Source organism: Lynx canadensis, chromosome C2 (genome assembly GCF_007474595.2).
Source record: "Lynx canadensis isolate LIC74 chromosome C2, mLynCan4.pri.v2, whole genome shotgun sequence".
In the NCBI taxonomy this organism is placed as follows: domain Eukaryota; kingdom Metazoa; phylum Chordata; class Mammalia; order Carnivora; family Felidae; genus Lynx; species Lynx canadensis.
In genome coordinates this window covers 18143806-18163713 of record NC_044311.2, presented here as the reverse complement: position 1 = coordinate 18163713, position 19908 = coordinate 18143806, and the positions used below count along the sequence as shown (strand labels likewise).

The following is a 19908-nucleotide window of genomic DNA, read 5'->3' as shown; positions in this document are numbered from 1 at the left end:
CAGTCTTGGCAATGGAGTTTCTGTATTGTAGGCATTAATGGTGGTGGAGAGCACTTATCGTGAGGGGTACATTGCAAAGGGCTGCAGACACCTTCCATATCCTTCTGTCTCTTCTAACAACCTTATGAAGTAGGTACTCTTAATATCTCCATGGTAGGGATTAAAAAACTAAGCCTCGAATAGGTTAAATCACTTGCCCCAAATCATGTGGTAAGTACGTTGTGGAACTTGGCCTAGAGCTCAGGAGTCAGACTCCAAGTCTTATTTACTTAACTGCTTATATGATATAAACTGAGTTCAATTTTACTGTATTATTTAAATGAACAGATGAACAGATTATAAATAGTACCCCCCTTGCCTTCATTTTATCTGTTTTAGTAGACTAGCAAAGCAGAAACACATTTTGAAGGATATTATCTACTAAAGCTTAAAGGGACCTCTAATTTTGTTACGTAAATAGTGGGACTGAAATACCAGCTGACCTAGATTAAGCCCAAATTTGAATTATCCTGGTTAACTTTCCTTGGCTTTGATTATGTATACATACTCCTTGCATATTCATTATTCAGACATAAGAGCCCTTCCTTGTAATGAAAAGGTCAAAGGTAGAATTTTAAATCGGACGAAACAGAATACAATGGAAAAATGACAACAATAACCGAAACTAATAGACTTGATTTTGGGGTATGTGTGCAAAATCCCTTATCATTTCTATTGCTCAAGTTTCAACAGGAAAACTGTCACATAGTTGGGTTTTGTATCCTTAAACACTTGAATCCATTAGTTTGAATGATGTTGATATACACTGATACACTCTTATCTTATATAAGATTCACTCAATCACACATGGGCAGCTGTTTGACATGTCAGCAGTATCTTCCTGGGTATTCAAGGTGGGCAAATTCTGCGAAAGCATGAATTCCCTGGGCATGTCACAGAACTGAAAAACCACCTCCCCTGTGAACCTCCCTATTCCACCTCTGCTACCCTCTGTCCAATCCACCATTCAAGGGTTACGCCTGCCTGGAGAGCAAAAGAGACCTGGAGATTCCTGGCAAGAAGACATGCGTCACAGACAGGGAGGAGAGGGACTGGGTGGCATACCTCCTTCTGGAGGAGGCAAGGTCTCCCCAGAGGTGGTAGCACCAAAGTCCAGGGCATCTGGGGAGAATGATGCTCTGAAGATAGGAAAGTTGGTACTCTGAAGTTAGGGAGACCCTTTTCTCACATACTGTGACATTGTCTCGTGTTTTAGAGGGAGGACAGCATACTGAGGAGTCAGATAATGCTAAGGAGAGGATCAGGTGTGGTGTCCCAGACACAGGGGTGACATTCATTTTTCCAAAAAAAGCTACTTTGTGAACTTTTAAATGGAGCGAATGAAATAATTTATACTTTGCTTATTTTGGGAAAAGTGTTGGGGTAGCAGGCTCTGCTTTTCCTAGTGACATCTTCCCTGTGGCTTATCTCTGATGGCTTTTCTTGGGCTCTTTGTAGACCAGATCCCTTTAAGACCCCTAAGCTATAATAAAAGCATATTTGACACAGGATGAAGGGCCACTGGAGTGGAGTAAATGTAAATATAAAGGTACTCGGTCCTTTAATTTTAAAAAGGGACAAAAATTAACTTCTGCAAGTGAACTGAATACAGAATGTTTAATGTAGTCTACCTGTAAAAAATCTTTTTAGAGGTGAACTAACAAAAGACGTGCCCCAGGGACTAGATAAGGACATATATGTCATTGATGATTTGTTGGCGAGATGGGGTTTTGCTTTTATAAGTCAACATCAGACGTGTTTCTCTGCATTTTGAGAAGGACTAGATCCTCTTATTAGTGGTCTGATATGATGCACTAATTAGTGTGATAAGGAGCTAAGTGTCATTCTGCTGGTTCAATATTTGGGCAACTTATAATAGCTGTGAATCTTTCTCAGAAAAATAATTTGTTGTGGGGAAGTATCACCATTCCTTCTGTAAGAGATTCATAAAAACTGGTTCATCAAGACAGACAAAACAGCTCCAAAAGATTTTTACTGTCTTCAGGGGAAAAATGGGCAAAAAAAGTTTCTCCCCATATACACTGCAAGGATGGGGTAGAAATATTTTAAAGTTGTAGGTTTGAATAAACAGAATGTGAAGCATGACCTTTTTCATCTTTGGCCACTCTTGAAAACTGTTTCATTCAAAAAACTGTTGCCTTTTTCCAAGATACTTTGTCCTTACATTAAATGCATGATCACCCCAGGAGAGCTGCTTTCTGGTTTTATGATGGAGGCCATCCTAGAAACAGGATTCTGATCTGAGATAAAGGCATAGAAGCTAAAAAATCTAGCTTTTTGCTACATGATTTCTTTTAAGTAAACCTCAGTTGAATCAGGCTCTAAACATCCTGTGATCTTGGGAAAAGAGGCTAGTGGATTTCTTGATCATCATGAAGACATACATAAAGCAGGAACACAGGTTAATAGGCTTGATTCTCCCTTTGTTTAAGTCAATCACTAATAAGCATTAAGTTCTCTGCAAGGCACATTTACAGTCACTTTGGGAGTTGAGTATTAAATGGAATTTTCATTAGAGTCTCTTCCAGAATTCAGAATTTACCATTAGTAACTGATTTTTGAAAGAGTCTCAATGCTGCATAATCAGATAGGCAAAGGTTTATGAATTGGGGCTAATTTAGAAAAAAGGCCTGTTTGAATTACTGAGCTTTCAGAATGAGAGAATATATCTAGACTAATGCAGTTTTATTACTTTCAAATCAAGCCAATAAAAGTGTGCTTTCAAGAGACAGTCTGCAAGTTCCCCAAATTAATAAATAGTCAGGACTTATTTGTAATCAGTTCCGTTAACTCCTTAAGACATTATTTTCATAGATGTAATAGCAATCTTTAGCATTGTCTTTGTTAAAAGGTACACAGTCTAGATCAAAGGGGTCTGAATGAATGAAAGCACACTACATCACATTACAAAAAACAGCCTTGCAGATATAAGGCCTTGGGAACTTAGAAATGCCTGATTCCACTGGATATATCATTTCATCACTTTAAGCAGGCTTCTGCTAAGGGCTTCCTAATTTTATGGATAAAAAATAGGGAATTTTCATGGAAGATCTTCCACTAGGGAACTGGGGCACCGTATCTTGAAACCAAGCTAACATGCTGATTTTAGGGGTTTTGGGTCAAAGGTTAGGAGAAAAGGGGGGGTTAGTTGGAGGAAGGGAAGAGAGAAGAGGGGAGGTGGGCAACATAGGAGGGAGGACCGAATTATTTTAGACAGTTTAATACAATCTTTGCCTTAGGGTTTACATCCTGTGATCATCTGGTTTTAAACACAAAAGTAAATAAAACATTCTACAAGAAAAAATTTAAGAAGTCTTTCCCTGACTTATTATACTTCCTCATTTATAAAACATTAGCTGAACGTTGGATGTAGCCCTGGGTTAAGCTTTATTTATTTTATAGTGGATTTTATTTTCGAGGCTAGGTTGTTGGACCAAAAGATATTTGCCAAAAAGCTCATCTTAATTTTGATGACGAAGAGTATAAGTAGGCAAATTTAGGCTCACTTTCGGGAAGTGAAGTGTTCATCACTGGTGTATTCTTGTCAGGTATCTCCTGAAGATGGGACTGTAGAGCATAAAATTAGCTGATGGATGCCCAGAATTTACTTATTGGCTGAAGGCTGTGCAGAAAGCCAATGTGAGTAATTTCAGAACACAATTGACTGTAAGTAGCCTCAAAGATATTCCTTAATGGAACCCTTAAAAGTGAACATATTTACTCAGATTAACAGCCTGGAGTAGAGCAAATCCTGTCTCTTCAACTACTGCTGATAAAACAGGAGGAGAAATGGTCATTTCTTGGGAAAATATATTATAAAATATCTATGCATTTTTAAACTCAAAGTGAGAATATTATTAATTTCTTTTCATCTTTAAAAAATTTTTTAATGTTTATTTTTCAGAGAGAGAGAGAGAGAGAGAGAGGGAGAGAGTAAGCACAAGTGGGGGAGGGGCAGAGAGAGAGGGAGACATAGAATCTGAAGCAGGCCCCAGGCTCTGAGCTGTCAGCCCAGAGCCTGACATGGGGCTTGAACCCACAGACTGGGAGATCATGACCTGAGCCCAAGTTGGACACTCAACCGACTGAGCCACCCAGGCGCCCCTAATTTCTTTTCATCTTATGAGTTCTCTCCCTGTCTTCAAAGCCAGACACTATACTCTTGCAAAACTTTATTTAGTTATTTTTGATTTGAAAAAAAAATAATAAATTCGTTTCTTGAAAATGCCAAAAAATGAGGAGGACAACCAGACACTTGGATGGTAACAGGCTGTGAATGTTGGAATTTGGTTCTAATTTCAACTTAAACTTCTTGTTGCATTCTGTTGGAATCCTGGGAGGGGACAGGAGCTGGGCTGGGCGCTGAGCTCACTGGTCCAAGGGCAGTTACCTTGCAGCCTTCACACGTGATGCAGCGGTAGTGATACCCCGTGGCTTTGTCACCACACACTACACATAGCTCGTCCTTGTCTAAGTAACTGGGGATGTACCCTGTGACAAGGAGAAAAAAGGAACGTGAGAAAACAATATCATGTTAAAGTCAAAGACACACCCTAGCTTGGAGGAGTGGAGGAGGATAAAAAGAGGACAGGAGGTAAGGTGCAGCAGGGAGGAGGCAGGATCAAACTGTTTCATACATTTGAATACAACTTTTGTATTGGGGTTTATATCTTGTGCTCATTTAGTTTTAAATGTAAAAGGTAAATAAAACATTTAATGAGAAAAAATTTAAAGCCTTTCCCTGATGTAATATACTTGCTCAGTATCTTATACTTATCCACTATCTTATCTCACACGTACAGAGTTGATACTAGGCCCAGGATTTCCGAATGCCTTAGAAATAGGTGTGACCACTCTTGCTGTGCAGGTAGGAATATATCTGAAGTCTGTTGGAGCCAATAAATCATGCAGAGAGGGCAAGATTTGAGATGTCTGGAATGCTCTGGGTTCTGGAGAACACAATTTCTTTTGTAAGGCTTATTTCAGAACTTTTTCTTAGAAGACTGGATCAACTTTGGACTCAAGGTACCATGCAGTAAATTCAGAAAACTTCATAGCTTGGAGATCATCAAGTACTCTTGAGGTGAACAGGTTTTCAGAGGTTTGCTTGGCCTTCCTAGGGGTCACACTAGAAATTAAAGCATAGATCTTCTAGCCAGATCTCCTAACTTCTAGTATAAGTGATGATGATCTTTTTCTAAAAATAGACAGTTAACTTTAAGTAGAATGAACAAGCCATCTAAAATTTTTATTTTTGGTTAAACTTGTGACATTATGACACAAAACCCAACAACACTGGGTAGTGTGAAATAATAGAAGCTCTATTTATTAAGAAAAAAAGAAAGTCCATAGAGCGCCTGGGTGGCTCAGTCAGTTAATCCTCTGACTTCTGCTCAGGTCATGAGCAGTTTGTGAGTTGGAGACCCGCGTCTGTACTGACAGCTCAGAACCTGGAGCCTGCTTCGGATTCTGTGTCTCCTCTTCTCTTTGCCCCTCCCATGCTCATGCTGTCTCTCTCTCTGTCTCTTAATAATAAAGAAACGTTAAAAAAAAGTTAAAAAAAATAAAAAGAAAAAAAATAAAGTCCAATTATGGTAACTCTCTTTGTTAGTGTCCTGTTGGTTTATTAGTTTAAATTCCTTGGCCCAGGAAACTAAAGTTTAAAAACAAAGACAGAAGCAGCCCACTTCCCACTGGTCTTCGCCTCTTCCCCTTCACTTGTAGACAGTGTCCAAACACAAGAAACTGATTCTGAAGTGCAAATTCAGTTTCGTTTGGTATCAGTGGTTTACCACAGAAGCACACAGCTTTAGATAAGTGCAAAAAGTAAAAATAAGGTCTGCTTTGTTGGGACGTGGAGAAGGGAGGGGCTGAGATAACAAAATAATTCCTTCCTTTGATCACGGCACCTTGTGAAGTTCTTTACTTGGTAAACTCTTATTGGTTTCAATAAAGATTAGCCAGGTTGAAATGACAGATGACTTACTGTATGTTTTACCATGACATTTCATAGATTCTTTATTAAACTAGGTCACAGAGGGCTTACTTTTCAGAAAAAAATATCCATAAAGAAAACAGAAGAAAATGAGTCCTTTTCACAATTTCATAGAAATTACTTTGCTCAGATTTTATTTTAGAAAGATGGTCCCTCTTGGGAAGGAGACAAATGACTTCAGAGTAATCTGGTAATGTACAGGATTATCTTCTTAAATATCACAGCTTTTCTTAGTTTACTTTTACATCATGCCAACCATGAGTCATCTGTTGAATTCACTTCAAGAGTTTGAAAAATCTCATCAGACATTTCTTTTTTTTTTTTAATTTTTTTTCAACGTTTATTTATTTTTGGGACAGAGAGAGACAGAGCATGAACGGGGGAGGGGCAGAGAGAGAGGGAGACACAGAATCGGAAACAGGCTCCAGGCTCTGAGCCATCAGCCCAGAGCCTGACGCGGGGCTCGAACTCACGGACCGCGAGATCATGACCTGGCTGAAGTCGGACGCTTAACCGACTGCGCCACCCAGGCGCCCCACATCAGACATTTCTAAAAAGAGAATTCTGGGAGGGATCTGCGCAGAAAAAAAGGGGCTGGAATGAGGGATGTGTTTATTCAATCATTCATCTATTCATTAATTCAGAAAACAGTTATTTACCATCTACTAGGTGCTTAGCACAATGGTTGGTGCTAAGAACATAAAAACAAATTAAGACATGGTTTCTTCCTTTGGTAAGCATAAGTGTAAGAGACTGTGTTAAATTTCCAGTCCTGGTCATTCTTCAATGCGAACAGAAAAGGTGAAAATGAAGGAAAGAACATGAAAGACGCTGAACATCACCGTACAGGAATACAGAGCCCAAACCACAACGAGACACCATGTAACATCCTTGAGGATGGTCATAATAAAAATGACAGACAATAACAAATGTTGGTGAGGATATGGAGAAATTTGAACCCTTATATGTTGCTGGTAGGAATGTAAAATGTGCTTTAGAAGAGTTTGGCAGTTCCTGAAAAGGTGAAACATAACGTTACATATGACCCAGCAATTCCACTCCTGCATATATACCCAAGAGAACTGATAATAGGTGTCCACACACAAACCTATTCATGAATGTTCAAAGTAGCATTATTTATAATATCCAAAGGTTGGAAACAACCCAAATGTCCATCAAATGGTGAGTGGATAAACAAAAGGTAGTATATTCATACAGTGGAATGTTATTCAGCTGGAAGAAAGACCAAAGTACTGATACATGCTACAACATGGATGGAACATGAAAACATTATGCTATAGGAAAGAAGCCAGACATGAAAGGCCACATATTGTATGATTTCATTTATATGAAATGTCTAAAGCAGGCAAGTCATAGTCAGGAAGAAGGCCTGGAGGGAGAATGGGAAGTTACCTGCTAATGGGTACAGAGTTTCTTTTCAGGGTGATGAAAATGTTCTAGAATTGTATAGTGTTGTTGGTTCCACAACTCTGAATATACTAAAAACCACTAGAAACAATGGTTTTTCATGGATATGTTTTGTACACTTTAAATGTGTGAATTTTATTGGTATGTGAAATGTGTTTCAATAAAGCTGTTATTACAAAAACAAAGAAATGAAGTAAAAGAGAACAGTTCCATTTGACAAATATTTATGTGGGTATACAATGTGCTAGGCAATGTGCTAAGGGTCTAAAGATAGGCTAAATTTACATTCTTTCAGATCAATAACAGATCATCTGCATATAATGTCGTAGGCACTGGGTTAGGGCTATGTCCAGAATCACAAAGGGGAAACTCTTTGAGGAGCCTTCCTGTCTACCCCCCAGCTCACGTCAAACTTGGTGCTCCCATAAACTCCTTGTGCTTCCCCGATAGTAGTCCTTTATAATCTACATTATAACTACCTTTGAGTTTTTTCTTCTCTTTGACCACAATCCTTGATTCACTATACGTTTGTACAGTTCCAGCTAGAGGGCAGGGATCAGAACATTCATGCTGAAACCCCACTGTCTATCTAGCACCTGCTTCCTCTGACAGATGGCATCATGGCTTTCAAGATCTCTGCCATTGACCAATGGCGGAGAAAGTAAGGAGGAGGGATGTATCTGGAACTTGCAGATGAGCAGACTTGAAGCCTGGAGGTATGCCTGAGAAAGCTAAAAGATCTCAGAAAAGATTTCTCAAAGAGGTGATAATGCAGAGGCAGGAGCCCAAATATCAGGCCTAATGAAAAGTTCACTAGAAAGTCTGATTTTTGGTAAAGAAAATGAGATTCCACTCATTAAAACTAAGACATCCAGATTGATACTCATCCAACACTTAGTGATCTGGGGGATGCATGCTCACTAATCAACTGGACTTTGTCCTGCTTTCTTTGCTCTGATCACTAGGTTCCATACAGTGAGACAGGACTAAAGAGAGCTTAAGGGCAATACCATTTTCTCACAATAGAGAAATGAAAATCACTATGACCAGGCATTAAGATGCCATCACCAAAAGAAGAGATTTGCAGTCTGAATTTTATATGATGTGCTCCACTTTCTACTTGGGGCTATATAAACCACTATCCATTAACTCAAGAGCGTTTTGCTTCTGGGTAAGTTTCCCCTTCCCCTTTACACAATCATTAACCTTAAGTCCCAAGGTTGTATATACCACTGTCTGCTAGGTAACTGATGGTGCAGTGGCTCAAATTTAATAAGAAATCTAACAAAATCTACAGGAAGACTCACTAGGTGTTGATTTATTCCAAACACAGTTTTGGGAGTCCCTCCATAGAAAGAAATAACACAAAATATTCCAACAGAGCTCTGTGCCCAGAGAAATAACTAGTTACCAAATGTGGGAGGGGGAGAGTCCTAGGGAAAATGGCTAGAGATAGTCTGGACTTAACTAACACCAATGGAATTCAATGGTCACTCTTTAGGAATCAAAAGCAACGTGTGTATTAGTTTCTCATAAATTTTCTTTTTACATAAAAATTATACAAGTAGTGCAGTTCATGATAGAAAAAGTAAAAGACAAAAATGAACAAAAAGCAAATTTACCTATGAACTCTCCACCACAGTGATAAGAACTGTAGCATTTTGATATTTCTTCATCTTGGACTAGTATGTGTGACAGTGTGTGGCATGTGCTTGTGTGTGCACAGAAACACAAACTTCTAAAACACAAAGTAATGTTTAAACAACAAAGTAACCCAATTATTAAAACACACAGTCTCTTTAACAAATGGTGCTGGGAGAACTGGACAGCAACATGCAGAAGAATGAAACTAGACCACTTTCTTACACCATTCACAAAAATAAACTCAAAACGGATAAAGGACCTGAACGTGAGACAGGAAACCATCAAAACCCTAGAGGAGAAAGCAGGAAAAAACCTCTCTGACCTTAGCCGCAGCAATTTCTTACTTGACACGTCTCTAAAGGCAAGGGAATTAAAAGCAAAAATGAACTATTGGGACCTCATGAAGATAAAAAGCTTCTGCACTGCAAAGGAAACAATCAACAAAACTAAAAGGCAACCAACAGAATGGGAAAAGATATTTGCAAATGACATATTGGACAAAGGGCTAGTATCCAAAATCTATAAAGAACTCGCCAGACTCCACACCCAAAAAACAAACAATCCAGTGAAGAAATGGGCAGAAGACATGAATAGACACTTTTCTACAGAAGACATCCAGATGGCCAACAGGTACATGAAAAGATGTTCAATGTCACTCCTCATCAGGGAAGTACAAATCAACACCACACTGAGATATCACCTCACACCAGTCAGAGTGGCTAAAATGAACAAATCAGGAGACTATAGATGCTGGAGAGGATGTGGAAAAACGGGAACCCTCTTGCACTGTTGGTGGGAATGCAAACTGGTGCAGCCATTCTGGAAAACAGTGTGGAGATTCCTCAAAAAATTAATAATAGATCTACCTTATGACCCAGCAATAGCACTGCTAGGAATTTACTCAAGGAATATAGGAGTGCTGATGCATAGGGGCACTTGTACCCCAATGTTTATAGCAGCACTTTTAACAATAGCCAAATTATGGAAAGAGCCTAAATGTCCATCAACTGACGAATGGATAAAGAAGATGTGGTTTATATATACAATGGAATACTACTTGGCAATGAGAAAGAATGAAATCTGGCCATTTGTAGCAACATGGATGGAATTGGAGAGTGTTATGCCACGTGAAATAAGTCAGGCAGAGAAAGACAGATACCATATGTTTTCACTTATATGTGGATCCTGAGAAACTCAACAGAAGGCCAGGGGGGAGAATAAGGGGGGAAAAAAAGTTACAGAGAGGGAAGGAAGCAAACCATAAGAGACTCTTAAATACTGAGGGTTGATGGGGGGTGGGAAGGAGGGGAGGGTGGGTGATGGGTATTGAGGAGGGCACCTGTTGGGATGAGCACTGGGTGTTGTATGGAAACCATTTTGTCAATAAATTTCATATTAAAAAAACAAAAAAAACCCCAATATGTTTGTTATTACTAATATGTAAGTCCAAGACCATAGCTTTAGAATCACAAATTTATGGAAATAAACACATAAAGATAAATAAGCAAATAAATGAGAAAATCATAAAAAAAAATAAAACACACAGCTTCCTGGAAAAGGTGGATGAAGTAAGTATATCCATGTTAGGAAAGCTATCTCCTGTTCTCTTATAGTAGAGGTTATGTACAGTTGATCAGAATGAAGACTTTGTAGTTCTTGGTATCAGGTGCACATGGTAGAGATAAAGGAGAAAGAGGCACAGGCCACTTGCTTCTCATGTTCAGGAACCAACTGTAATACAGTTGGACTCTGTGTTGCTTGTGGGACATGCCTTGGGGTGGGGCAGGGAATATTAACCAGAGTTAAGATGTAGGTCCCTCACCATTTCTCACTCTACCTCATGATTTGCCTGCTCTGTCTTCTGGTGTTGGCAGTAGGATACTGAAAACTTCTCCCTCCCTATAAATTGTTGAATTATCGTTCAGCAATTTATGTACATGGTTGAACTGTTTGGCCTTTAGGTTTTTGTGAATCCTGGAATCCAATGATAATTCAATCTGTGAGTGGAATGGGCGTCTTCCATTTTCTGACTCTATTCTGATAGATGATTTGATTTGTTCTCTTATTTCTCCTAGATTATGTTTTTGGTGGGTAGATGAATAGGTGATTGAGTATGTCTTTAGTAAAATCATCACGACTTTTACAGAAATTAAGTTGGTAGCAGTTGTTCACATGGTCATACCCGTGTACCCCACCCGTCTCTTTCTTTTCTCTAAAATATAACTCAGAACCATAATCTTTACCCAAAACAGCCACCACAGGCAATGATACATCAATTATTATGCATAAGTCCATTGTTCATGATTAGATAACTTCCATCAGGGAGTAACATCCCACACATAATTAATAGGTAGGTGAGGTTCTCTTAAGATTAGAGTATAGTTGACAACATCACATGCTAACTAATTCTCCCAGGGAGGTTCTCTTAAGATTAGAGTATAGTTGACAACATCACATGCTAACTAATTCTCCCAGGGAACTTACCATTTCTTGCTCTCCTATTTCTATGTTCCCATCTTTTTACTTTTCCATGCTTATCAAATAAGCTGCATGCTGGCCACTATGCCCTGCTAAGGAAAATGCACATGTAGTGCAAGTTTTGTCACCAGGAACGGACACTAAATAGATGTCCGTATTTGGTTCCGTCTAGAAACAAATATGAGGAACTGAACCCTGGAAGCCATGCTGCTCATTTGAGAACTGCATCTGCACATTATCCCAAGTGACTGTTGAAAAAAAATGGTTAGCAAACACCCCATAAAACAAGACCAATATGTGGTAATCCAAGGGTGATATGTTTTCCTCAGCTCTTACATGCTCAGATGTATTATATTTTAGACTAATAAACTATGCTGCCACTTTATCAAGCGTATTATTATGAAAGCAAACTCCATCTGTTTGTTCAACAAAGACTTAGATATTTTTTTTTTAGTTGACACTTGGCAACGTCTGCTTAATTGCCAAATATTATCCTGCATGTAGAATAGGTTGACATGGTAAAATATTACTAACATTTTCAACCTATTTTGTTAGCAGCTTCATTAAGATCTAATTCACATACCATATAATTCAATGGCTTTTTATATATTCATAGAGTTGTGAAATCATCTCCACAATCAGCTTTAGAACAATTTCCTCATCCCCCAAAGAAACCCTGTACCTTTAGATGTCACCTCCATTCCTCCTATCCCTTTCACCCCCTCTACTCTAAGCAACTGCAAATCTATGTTCTGTTTCTACAGATGTCCCTCTTCTAGATATTTTTTACAAGTGAAATGATACATTTTGTGGCTTGTGTGACTGGCTTTTAACTTAGCATAAGGTTTTCAAGGTTTAACCATGTTGTAGCTAACATTAATTTCAAAAACTTGATTCTCAGAGGGACCTGGTGTGTGAAAAGGCAAAGTTGTGTATATTTATGCTGGAAATCATGCAACAGGCAGTAAGCCTGGCTTCTTGGTTTGCACTAGATTCAAGCCTTTCCCATGTATGAGTAAAATCAGAAGGCTGTCTAGTTTAATTCTCTTGAGTAAATTATAGCATCTCAGGTCCTTGGAGGAGAAACACACAACCCTTAGGGAATAGAACATAAGGCAGATTAATCTTAATGGCAGAAGGTGCTGCCTGGAAAGGTAGATCTCACAGAAGGGAGAGGAGCAGAGTTCAGAAACCATTCCCCATCTGGCCAATTTTACCTTTGGTATGGGACCCTTTGCCAAGCAAAACTGTCTAAAAGGAGCAGTGGTTATCATTGGTGGTGGGAAATACTTTGGACAGTTTAGAGAGGTCCATGTTGCTGATTCATCTTGTGGAACTATCAACTTAAAACCATCGAAAGATCCTAACTAGTTTGGGTCAGGTTATCAAATGAGACTATATATTAACACCCCGAAGGAAGCTAAGTCTTTGGCAAGCTGAGTCATTATTTAAATTTTATTTTATTTTATTTTAGTTATTTATTTTAGAGAGGGGGGAAGGGCAGAAGGAGAGAGGGAGAGAGAGAGAGAATCTCAAGCAGGCTCCATCTCATGAGATCATGACCTGAGTTGAAATCAAGAGTTGGATGCTTAACTGACTGAGCCACCCAGGAGCCCCTAATTCTTTCAATTTTATATTGAACCTTCTCACTTCATCCCATAGCTCAGATCCTTCTGATTTAAGCTTTTTCCCCCACTAGCACCTTCTTCCCCATGTCATTTCTTTATATATGTAAAAAATCTTGAATGGCTTATCTCTTCGTCTTTTCCCAACATACTAATGCTGATTCCTTTTACATTTAATTTTTAGTATTAAGCACCAAGTTTTGCATCATGTTTATTTTTACTCTCTGATAAACACAATATTAATCCATCTGTCCAGCCAGCCAGCCATTTATTTATTTAACAAACATGCATGGGCCTAGTGGGTAAGACACTGGGTACAAACATGAAATGGCATTAACTTTAAAGATATTCTTTCATTGCAGTCTGCACATTTCCAGCAGAGTTGCCCCAGAAATTCCCGTTTCACCAAATCTTTCCCCAGAACAGCAACCACCTTTCCATGTTCCCCACTACCCTGATGGGATCCTTGAACATCTTTGCTTTCCTCCTTGCCCTCTGGCTGGCTAGGCCCTTGCTACTGGGGGATGGATAACATAGAGTCCTAAGTCTTCCAACTCTAAACCACCGTGGGGAAAGAAGGGAAAAGGAAGCAGGAGGAGGACCAGATAGAAGTTGTTGATTCAGAAAAGGGGAGAAGACATGATGACAAGGGACTCTGGGATCCCACCGTCTGGAAATCTTAGCACAGAAAAGGGGCAAAGCAAGTTTCAGATTATTTCTTCTGACTCAAAAATTCCTGAAACTAAAATATATCCATTTTTAGGACTAAGTTTCATAGTCCAGTTTCATGTACAAGTCTCTAGCTAAACTTTCTTGTCCCTGTCTCTGTAGACTCAAGTAAAGTAGCTGACATAACCTTTTGATCCATAATCAGAGCTAAAACACTTGAAGATGCAAATCACTAGGAAAGGGAATAGATTGGTATAATGAGTTTCGGTCAAGATTTTAATCAAAGGGGCACACACACTGGCAGTCCACAGTGTTTGGATTGTGGAGCGTTCAAAAATCTCAGCTAATTTTTAAAACCAGAATATTTAAGATGACATCCAGATTTCCTGCTTCATGTGCAAAATCAGAAGCTCTGGCAATACTGAGTCCAAATTCGCACAGGGTGATGATCAACTAAACTGAGAAGGGCAGTCCATCTCTGAAGAAAGAGATATACTTTCTAGTTCATCACAGTCCACACCACTTCCTGTTACACCCCAACCCTGAGGCTATTTATGTTTATAAATGCCATTTGTGTTTATTGTATCTTTTTATAGGTAAAGAAATATTTCACACAATTTTAATTTTTGTCAAAAATGGGAAGACAAAAGTAATTCAAGGAAAAGGAGAGAGAATATATTTCTTTGTGAAATTTAAAAATATTTTTATCATATAACATATACACAATATGTATATTGGTTAAAAATTTAAGTTCAGCAGTCTTTATAAAACAACTGTGCCTTTCTCTCATTAATATCAACTCTGGCACTTGTAGGCACTGGAGTTTTAGAACTCCGATACTAATGTGGTCTTTTCCCATTTTAAAAGAGGGGATGGGTTAGAAAACAGGAAGGTATATTGTATTAGAAGAGTGGGAGGGGAGGAGAGCAGAAAGGGTCACCAGAAATGGGCACTAGTTGCCTCTGATTTTATACTGAGAATTAATCTATGGCATTGGGCTTCCACAGTTATTTCAGGTCCGGCATGTTTGAGAAAAATGGGTGCCTTTTCTTCATCTAGAAATTGATTCAGAATGAGATTCAAGGTTATGGCTCTAAAAATGTGGACTATCAGCTCTTCAGACTGATGTTTAATGAAGAGGAATGAGTGGTTGCATTTGTCATCAGGGTAACATCATTGTTGTGTAAACTCTACTGGTCTCCCTGCAGGTATGCCTCGTAGTCATGATAGATGTGTACTTCACAGAGTGTGAAGTAAAGGAGGTTATTGCCCTCATGGTGCTAATGATCTAGATAGAGTTGACATAAACAAGCGTATATGATGAAGAGAACCCAAATCCAGACTATAGGAATGATCTTTAACACATATATGTAAGTAGCATGTTGCATATATATATGTATATATATGCATATATATGTATATATGTTCAAGTGTAGTCCATTTTGAAACAACTCGGTGTACAAAAATCTAGACTTTTCAATATGAAAACTGAGGAGAGATTTTTACATTACAAAAAGATCCTTTTACTGCAGATATTCTCTAAATGTTATGTCCTTTAATGCAGTGGTTCTCAACCAGGAGTGATTTTGCCCCAGAGGGACATTTGGCAATATCTGGACACACTGTTGGTCGTCACAACAAGGCGTGAACAGTTGTATGCTACTGGAATGTCATATATAGAGGCAGGAATGCTGCTAAACATCCTACAAGGCACGGGTCAGCCCTACAACAATGATTGAATGCCAAATGTCCATAGTGCCAAGGTTGAGACACTCTGGTCTAATATGCATTATGTAATTTTAAAAAAAGTTACTTATTTTTAAGAGAGAGAGCATGAGCAGGGGAGGGGTAGAGATAGGGACAGTGGATCCGAAGCGGGATCTGTGCTTTCAGCCCAGAGCCTCATGCAGGGCTTGAACCCATGAACCATGAGATCATGACCTGAGCCAAAGTCAGATGCTTAACTGACTGAGCCACCCAGGTGCACCTATATAAAAACAAAAATTTAAAGGTGGTTTACACAAATGATTCAGCACTATTGTATAAAACAAGGGATACCTGCCTTTGAAGCCAGGGCCAGTTGGGAGCTGGGGTATTGAAGAAATGTGATGCTGGTTAAGTAGAAGAAGCTTATGGGCTGTGAGCTGAGTTAGTGACCTGAAGTGGTGCAGGCTGAGAATGGCAGGGCACATACTGGGGTATGGGTGACAGTGGCTGGTAGCTGGGAAAAGAGCATCATTGGTTTGGGGAAGTATGGCAGAGAGAAGGATCCATGGAGAAACTGGCCAAGATTTCTGGAAAAGAGGGCAAAAGCCAGAATCAAAATTTCCCTTTAGGGCAGGGAATCCAGAATCTTCCCTGTGGGGAGGGAGGAGTTGGTTGAGTTAGTGTTGATCTAATAAGGCACGGAAAAGGGTTTGGAACTTTGAGGAGGAGCCTCTTGGTGGTTGTAGAGAGCAGGGAATCATTGCCAGTGAGTGGCTGGAAGCAGAAGGCTTTGAGAAGGCCGGTGAACGTGGAGAGAAGATGACAGGGCAACATGGCAGGAAGTATCTGCAGATGAAGAAATGGGGGGAGGGTGGGGTGACCACTCAAAAGCACATGTCTCCAGGAGAACAGGCAATTCTCTAAAGCAGCCAGTACAGTACAGAGGGAGCGGAGATGAGGGTAGTACCAAGGACAGCGCACGGAAGCTCAGCAGTCATGAAGATCTGGAAAAGGAAGAATATAGACACTAAGTGAGCACTGGTACTTAGTATCAGTATAAGAAGATGAGGGGTCATATCATACAAGCTAGACCAGAGCAGGTGGTAGAGTAGAAAGCAACGGGACCTCAGGCTCAATGCACCTGAATGCCAAGAGCTGAGAAAAAAACTTTTAGTTTGTAGGAAAGTATTTACAGAGGGATGCAAGGTGGTGGACATTTCCATATGCAGGAAATAAACAGCACCAATAGTTTCTCACAAGCCTGTCCATCATCTGACATCAGTTTCTCATAATGCCTTGGATTCCTGCTATTAGCTTTCATCGTGAGCAATCACACTGGTTGCTGTAGGATGAGGTTAGGGCATCCGGTGAAACTTCTGAAGGACATGCTTTTGACAAGACAGTTCTCTAATTCTTGGCAAAGAAGGGAAAGAAGAGTCAGCTCATGCTTTTGTCTGCACTTGGACTAGGTCTAGAAATTACTATTCTTCTTTACTTTGCTTCCAGTTCTAGACACTGAGAAGAGGCACTTTTATTTGACCTTTTTAACAGCAAATGTGCTTTGCATTAAAAAAAAAATAGTAGTTCTATTGTTTTCTAGACTGGTGGTGTCTCTTAATAGTATACGGGTAGCAGTGCCTAATTTGAAATGCTAACCTTATGTCAGCACCCCTACATTACATAAGCATTATAGAAAAATCTGAAGCATTAACTTCTTAAGTAATATGTTTTAAAGACATGATATCTACAACACTTGTTGCACAGGGTGGACTAATCATATGTGTTTAAATTAAACAAATTAAACTAGTGGGGGAGAGAAGGGAGGAGAGAGAGGGGCAGCAAAAGAGAGTGAGGGAGAGGTAAAGGGGAAGTTGGGAGCAGGGGAGACAGAGAGGAGGTAGAGGGGCAGGAAGGGAAGGAGAGGGAAATGTTGAGAAAGAAATGGAAATAGTGTGTGATCATCTCACATTCAGGTTTGTGGTTGGGAGTGATGATGTGGTTGGGAGACTCATGAATCTTCCCCTTGTTTGGTTTCCTTTCCTGCTTGCCTTTCCAGAGACTGAGTGTGATTCTAGGGCTTAAGGGTACCTGTTTCTCATGGAACATTTTTTTTTTTCTGGGCAGACTTTGGAATCACCCCATGTCCACTCTACTGTATAGCAATCCTTCTCTAACTTTAAAAGAGGCCAAGGAAATTCTAATTAGAGATCATATTTCTTTGGGGCTTAACTCTTCTTTTTAATCCAGTCCTCTTGATGTGGGTCACTTCAAACATCCCCCACCTTACCATTTAATTTCCATTTCTAATGTCTACACAATTATTCACATGAAGTCAGAAGAACTACAGGACATGAAAAAAGGTTTAGATTCCTATCCCTGAGACAGAGGGGCTATGAAAACAGATTCAGAAAGGACAGTTCTATGTACAGTTTCTGCTTCAGTTATTAATATTTTTTTCTGCAACACCAATATTATGACTTTAGAACAAGAGCATGTGCAATCAAAAGCAAAACTGAACAGGACAAAAATACTCCATCTCTTTGATCCTGGCTCAAAACCAGGAATTTCTTATCCTCTTGGACATGATAACCAACTCTGATGCAAACACACCGGCAAATTTCGGACATACAATGCCTATAAAGATGGCACATAGAATGTCAAGCAAAGAATCCTGTGGAAGGGGGTTGCACAGGACAGACACTCCAGGGAATGACTCTATTTAAACAGACCCAGAGTCTGACTGTGCTCCCCACAGGGCACCCAGACTCAAGCTGTTTGGGTACTTAGGAATGTAAGTGGAATTTCTGGTGGAAACAGCCAGCGACCCACACCCCCTTCCCCCAAAAGACAAGAAAAGATATCGACTTTTAATTATGCTGAAACCCTGGTCACAAAGGAGAAGGCACAACACCCTGGTTGCCAGTTCCCTTCCCCTCTGGCTGATTTCCAAACCTACTTTTCTCTTCCTCTTGGGCTAGGGGCTAGGGTGAAGTGTGTGATCAGAACTGGCCGTGAAGGCTGATTTTAACATAACAAATCAAGGCTATGTTACTCTAAAGACAAAAAAAAAAAAAAAAAAAAAAAAAAAAAAAAAAAAAAAAAAGGAGCTGGTATCTTCTGTGATTGCTAGGGTTCTTTTTATTTGTCTCTAACTTTTAAAAAGTAAAAATGTATTTTCTCATATTCTTTACGAAAAATAAGACAGACATTACATTCTGCATTTCAGCCTTCCTCAATGTGAAAATGATATGGCTCTGCCCCCCGCCCCACTTCTTAAAGTTTTATTTTAAATTTGATTCAAGGAACTGAATTCTGACTCTTCCTTAGTTCATGTCTTCCATGCTTCAGGAGCTTGATAACGTTTCCCCCTCTTGGCTATAAATGTAAAAACAAAAACAACACAAAAAGAACTAAAAGTCATTCTGAAGTGTACCACTAAGATAACTAGTCTTGACATTGGGTTCTGTAGCCTTCCTTTATTTCATGTATGGGTACTTATAGTAAATTTTTTTTACAAGATTATGATCCTTTTCTATATACTAGAAACACAATTAAAGGCTAAAGAATAAGCCATCCTTAAAAAAAAATGAAAAAGTTAAGACAGCTGTGCTATTGAGTTTGTAGTGCTGTAGTGACAGAAAGAAACCCAGATGAAACAATTATGAATTTCATGAAAATAGATAAAAATCCAATTGGAATAATGAGCTGTGCCCCACTGAACACCTGTTTATACTCTTAATTTTGCCTTAAGGAGATACTACTGATGTCCTCCAACAACAACAAAAATCAATAATGGATCAATATGGATAAACATGTTGGGCACGACCTTTTGTCCTAAGAGACAGTTAACAGCTGGGTTCAGTTTTACTGGGATTTACTTAAAGACTTGTAACAGTAAATAATGGCGCATTTAAGAATATTTGCCTGCTTTGATTTAGTGAGTTTGGCAGGTGGCAGTGGCCTTTCAATGGCATATGGCTTTGGGAAATTACATCAATATATGCATACAATGTGTCTTAGCCTCTAGTTCAAGCATCAAATTAATTAGCAAAGAATCTCTGGTTTAACGTTTTATGAGCAAATATTCTCCAGCACTGCTTGAAGAACACACTGTGAAAAGACAAAAGAAAACAGAGTAAAAGAGCCTGAAAAGTTTTGCAGGAATTTTTAAGAATAGCAGAATGCCCAAATAGAGGGGCAGGCACCCTATTGTCTTACGCTCCTACAACCTTATGAGAGGCATTTCCAGGCATGTCTAATGAGGCAGTGTTAACTTCTTTTCAAAGATAAGTTACTTATAAG

General features: G+C 39.2%; 1 protein-coding gene across 3 annotated transcripts in view; it reads right to left on the bottom strand.

Annotated features, from left to right (window-relative positions):
* Window positions 1-19908, bottom strand: part of THRB (thyroid hormone receptor beta) — a 388663-nt gene that overhangs the window by 34937 nt on the left and 333818 nt on the right. For all 3 annotated transcript variants that reach the window (XM_030329439.1, XM_030329450.1, XM_030329440.2), the window contains one exon: window positions 4451-4551. In XM_030329439.1, coding sequence (XP_030185299.1) covers window positions 4451-4551 — 101 coding nt within the window. The remainder of the gene's footprint in view (window positions 1-4450; window positions 4552-19908) is intronic.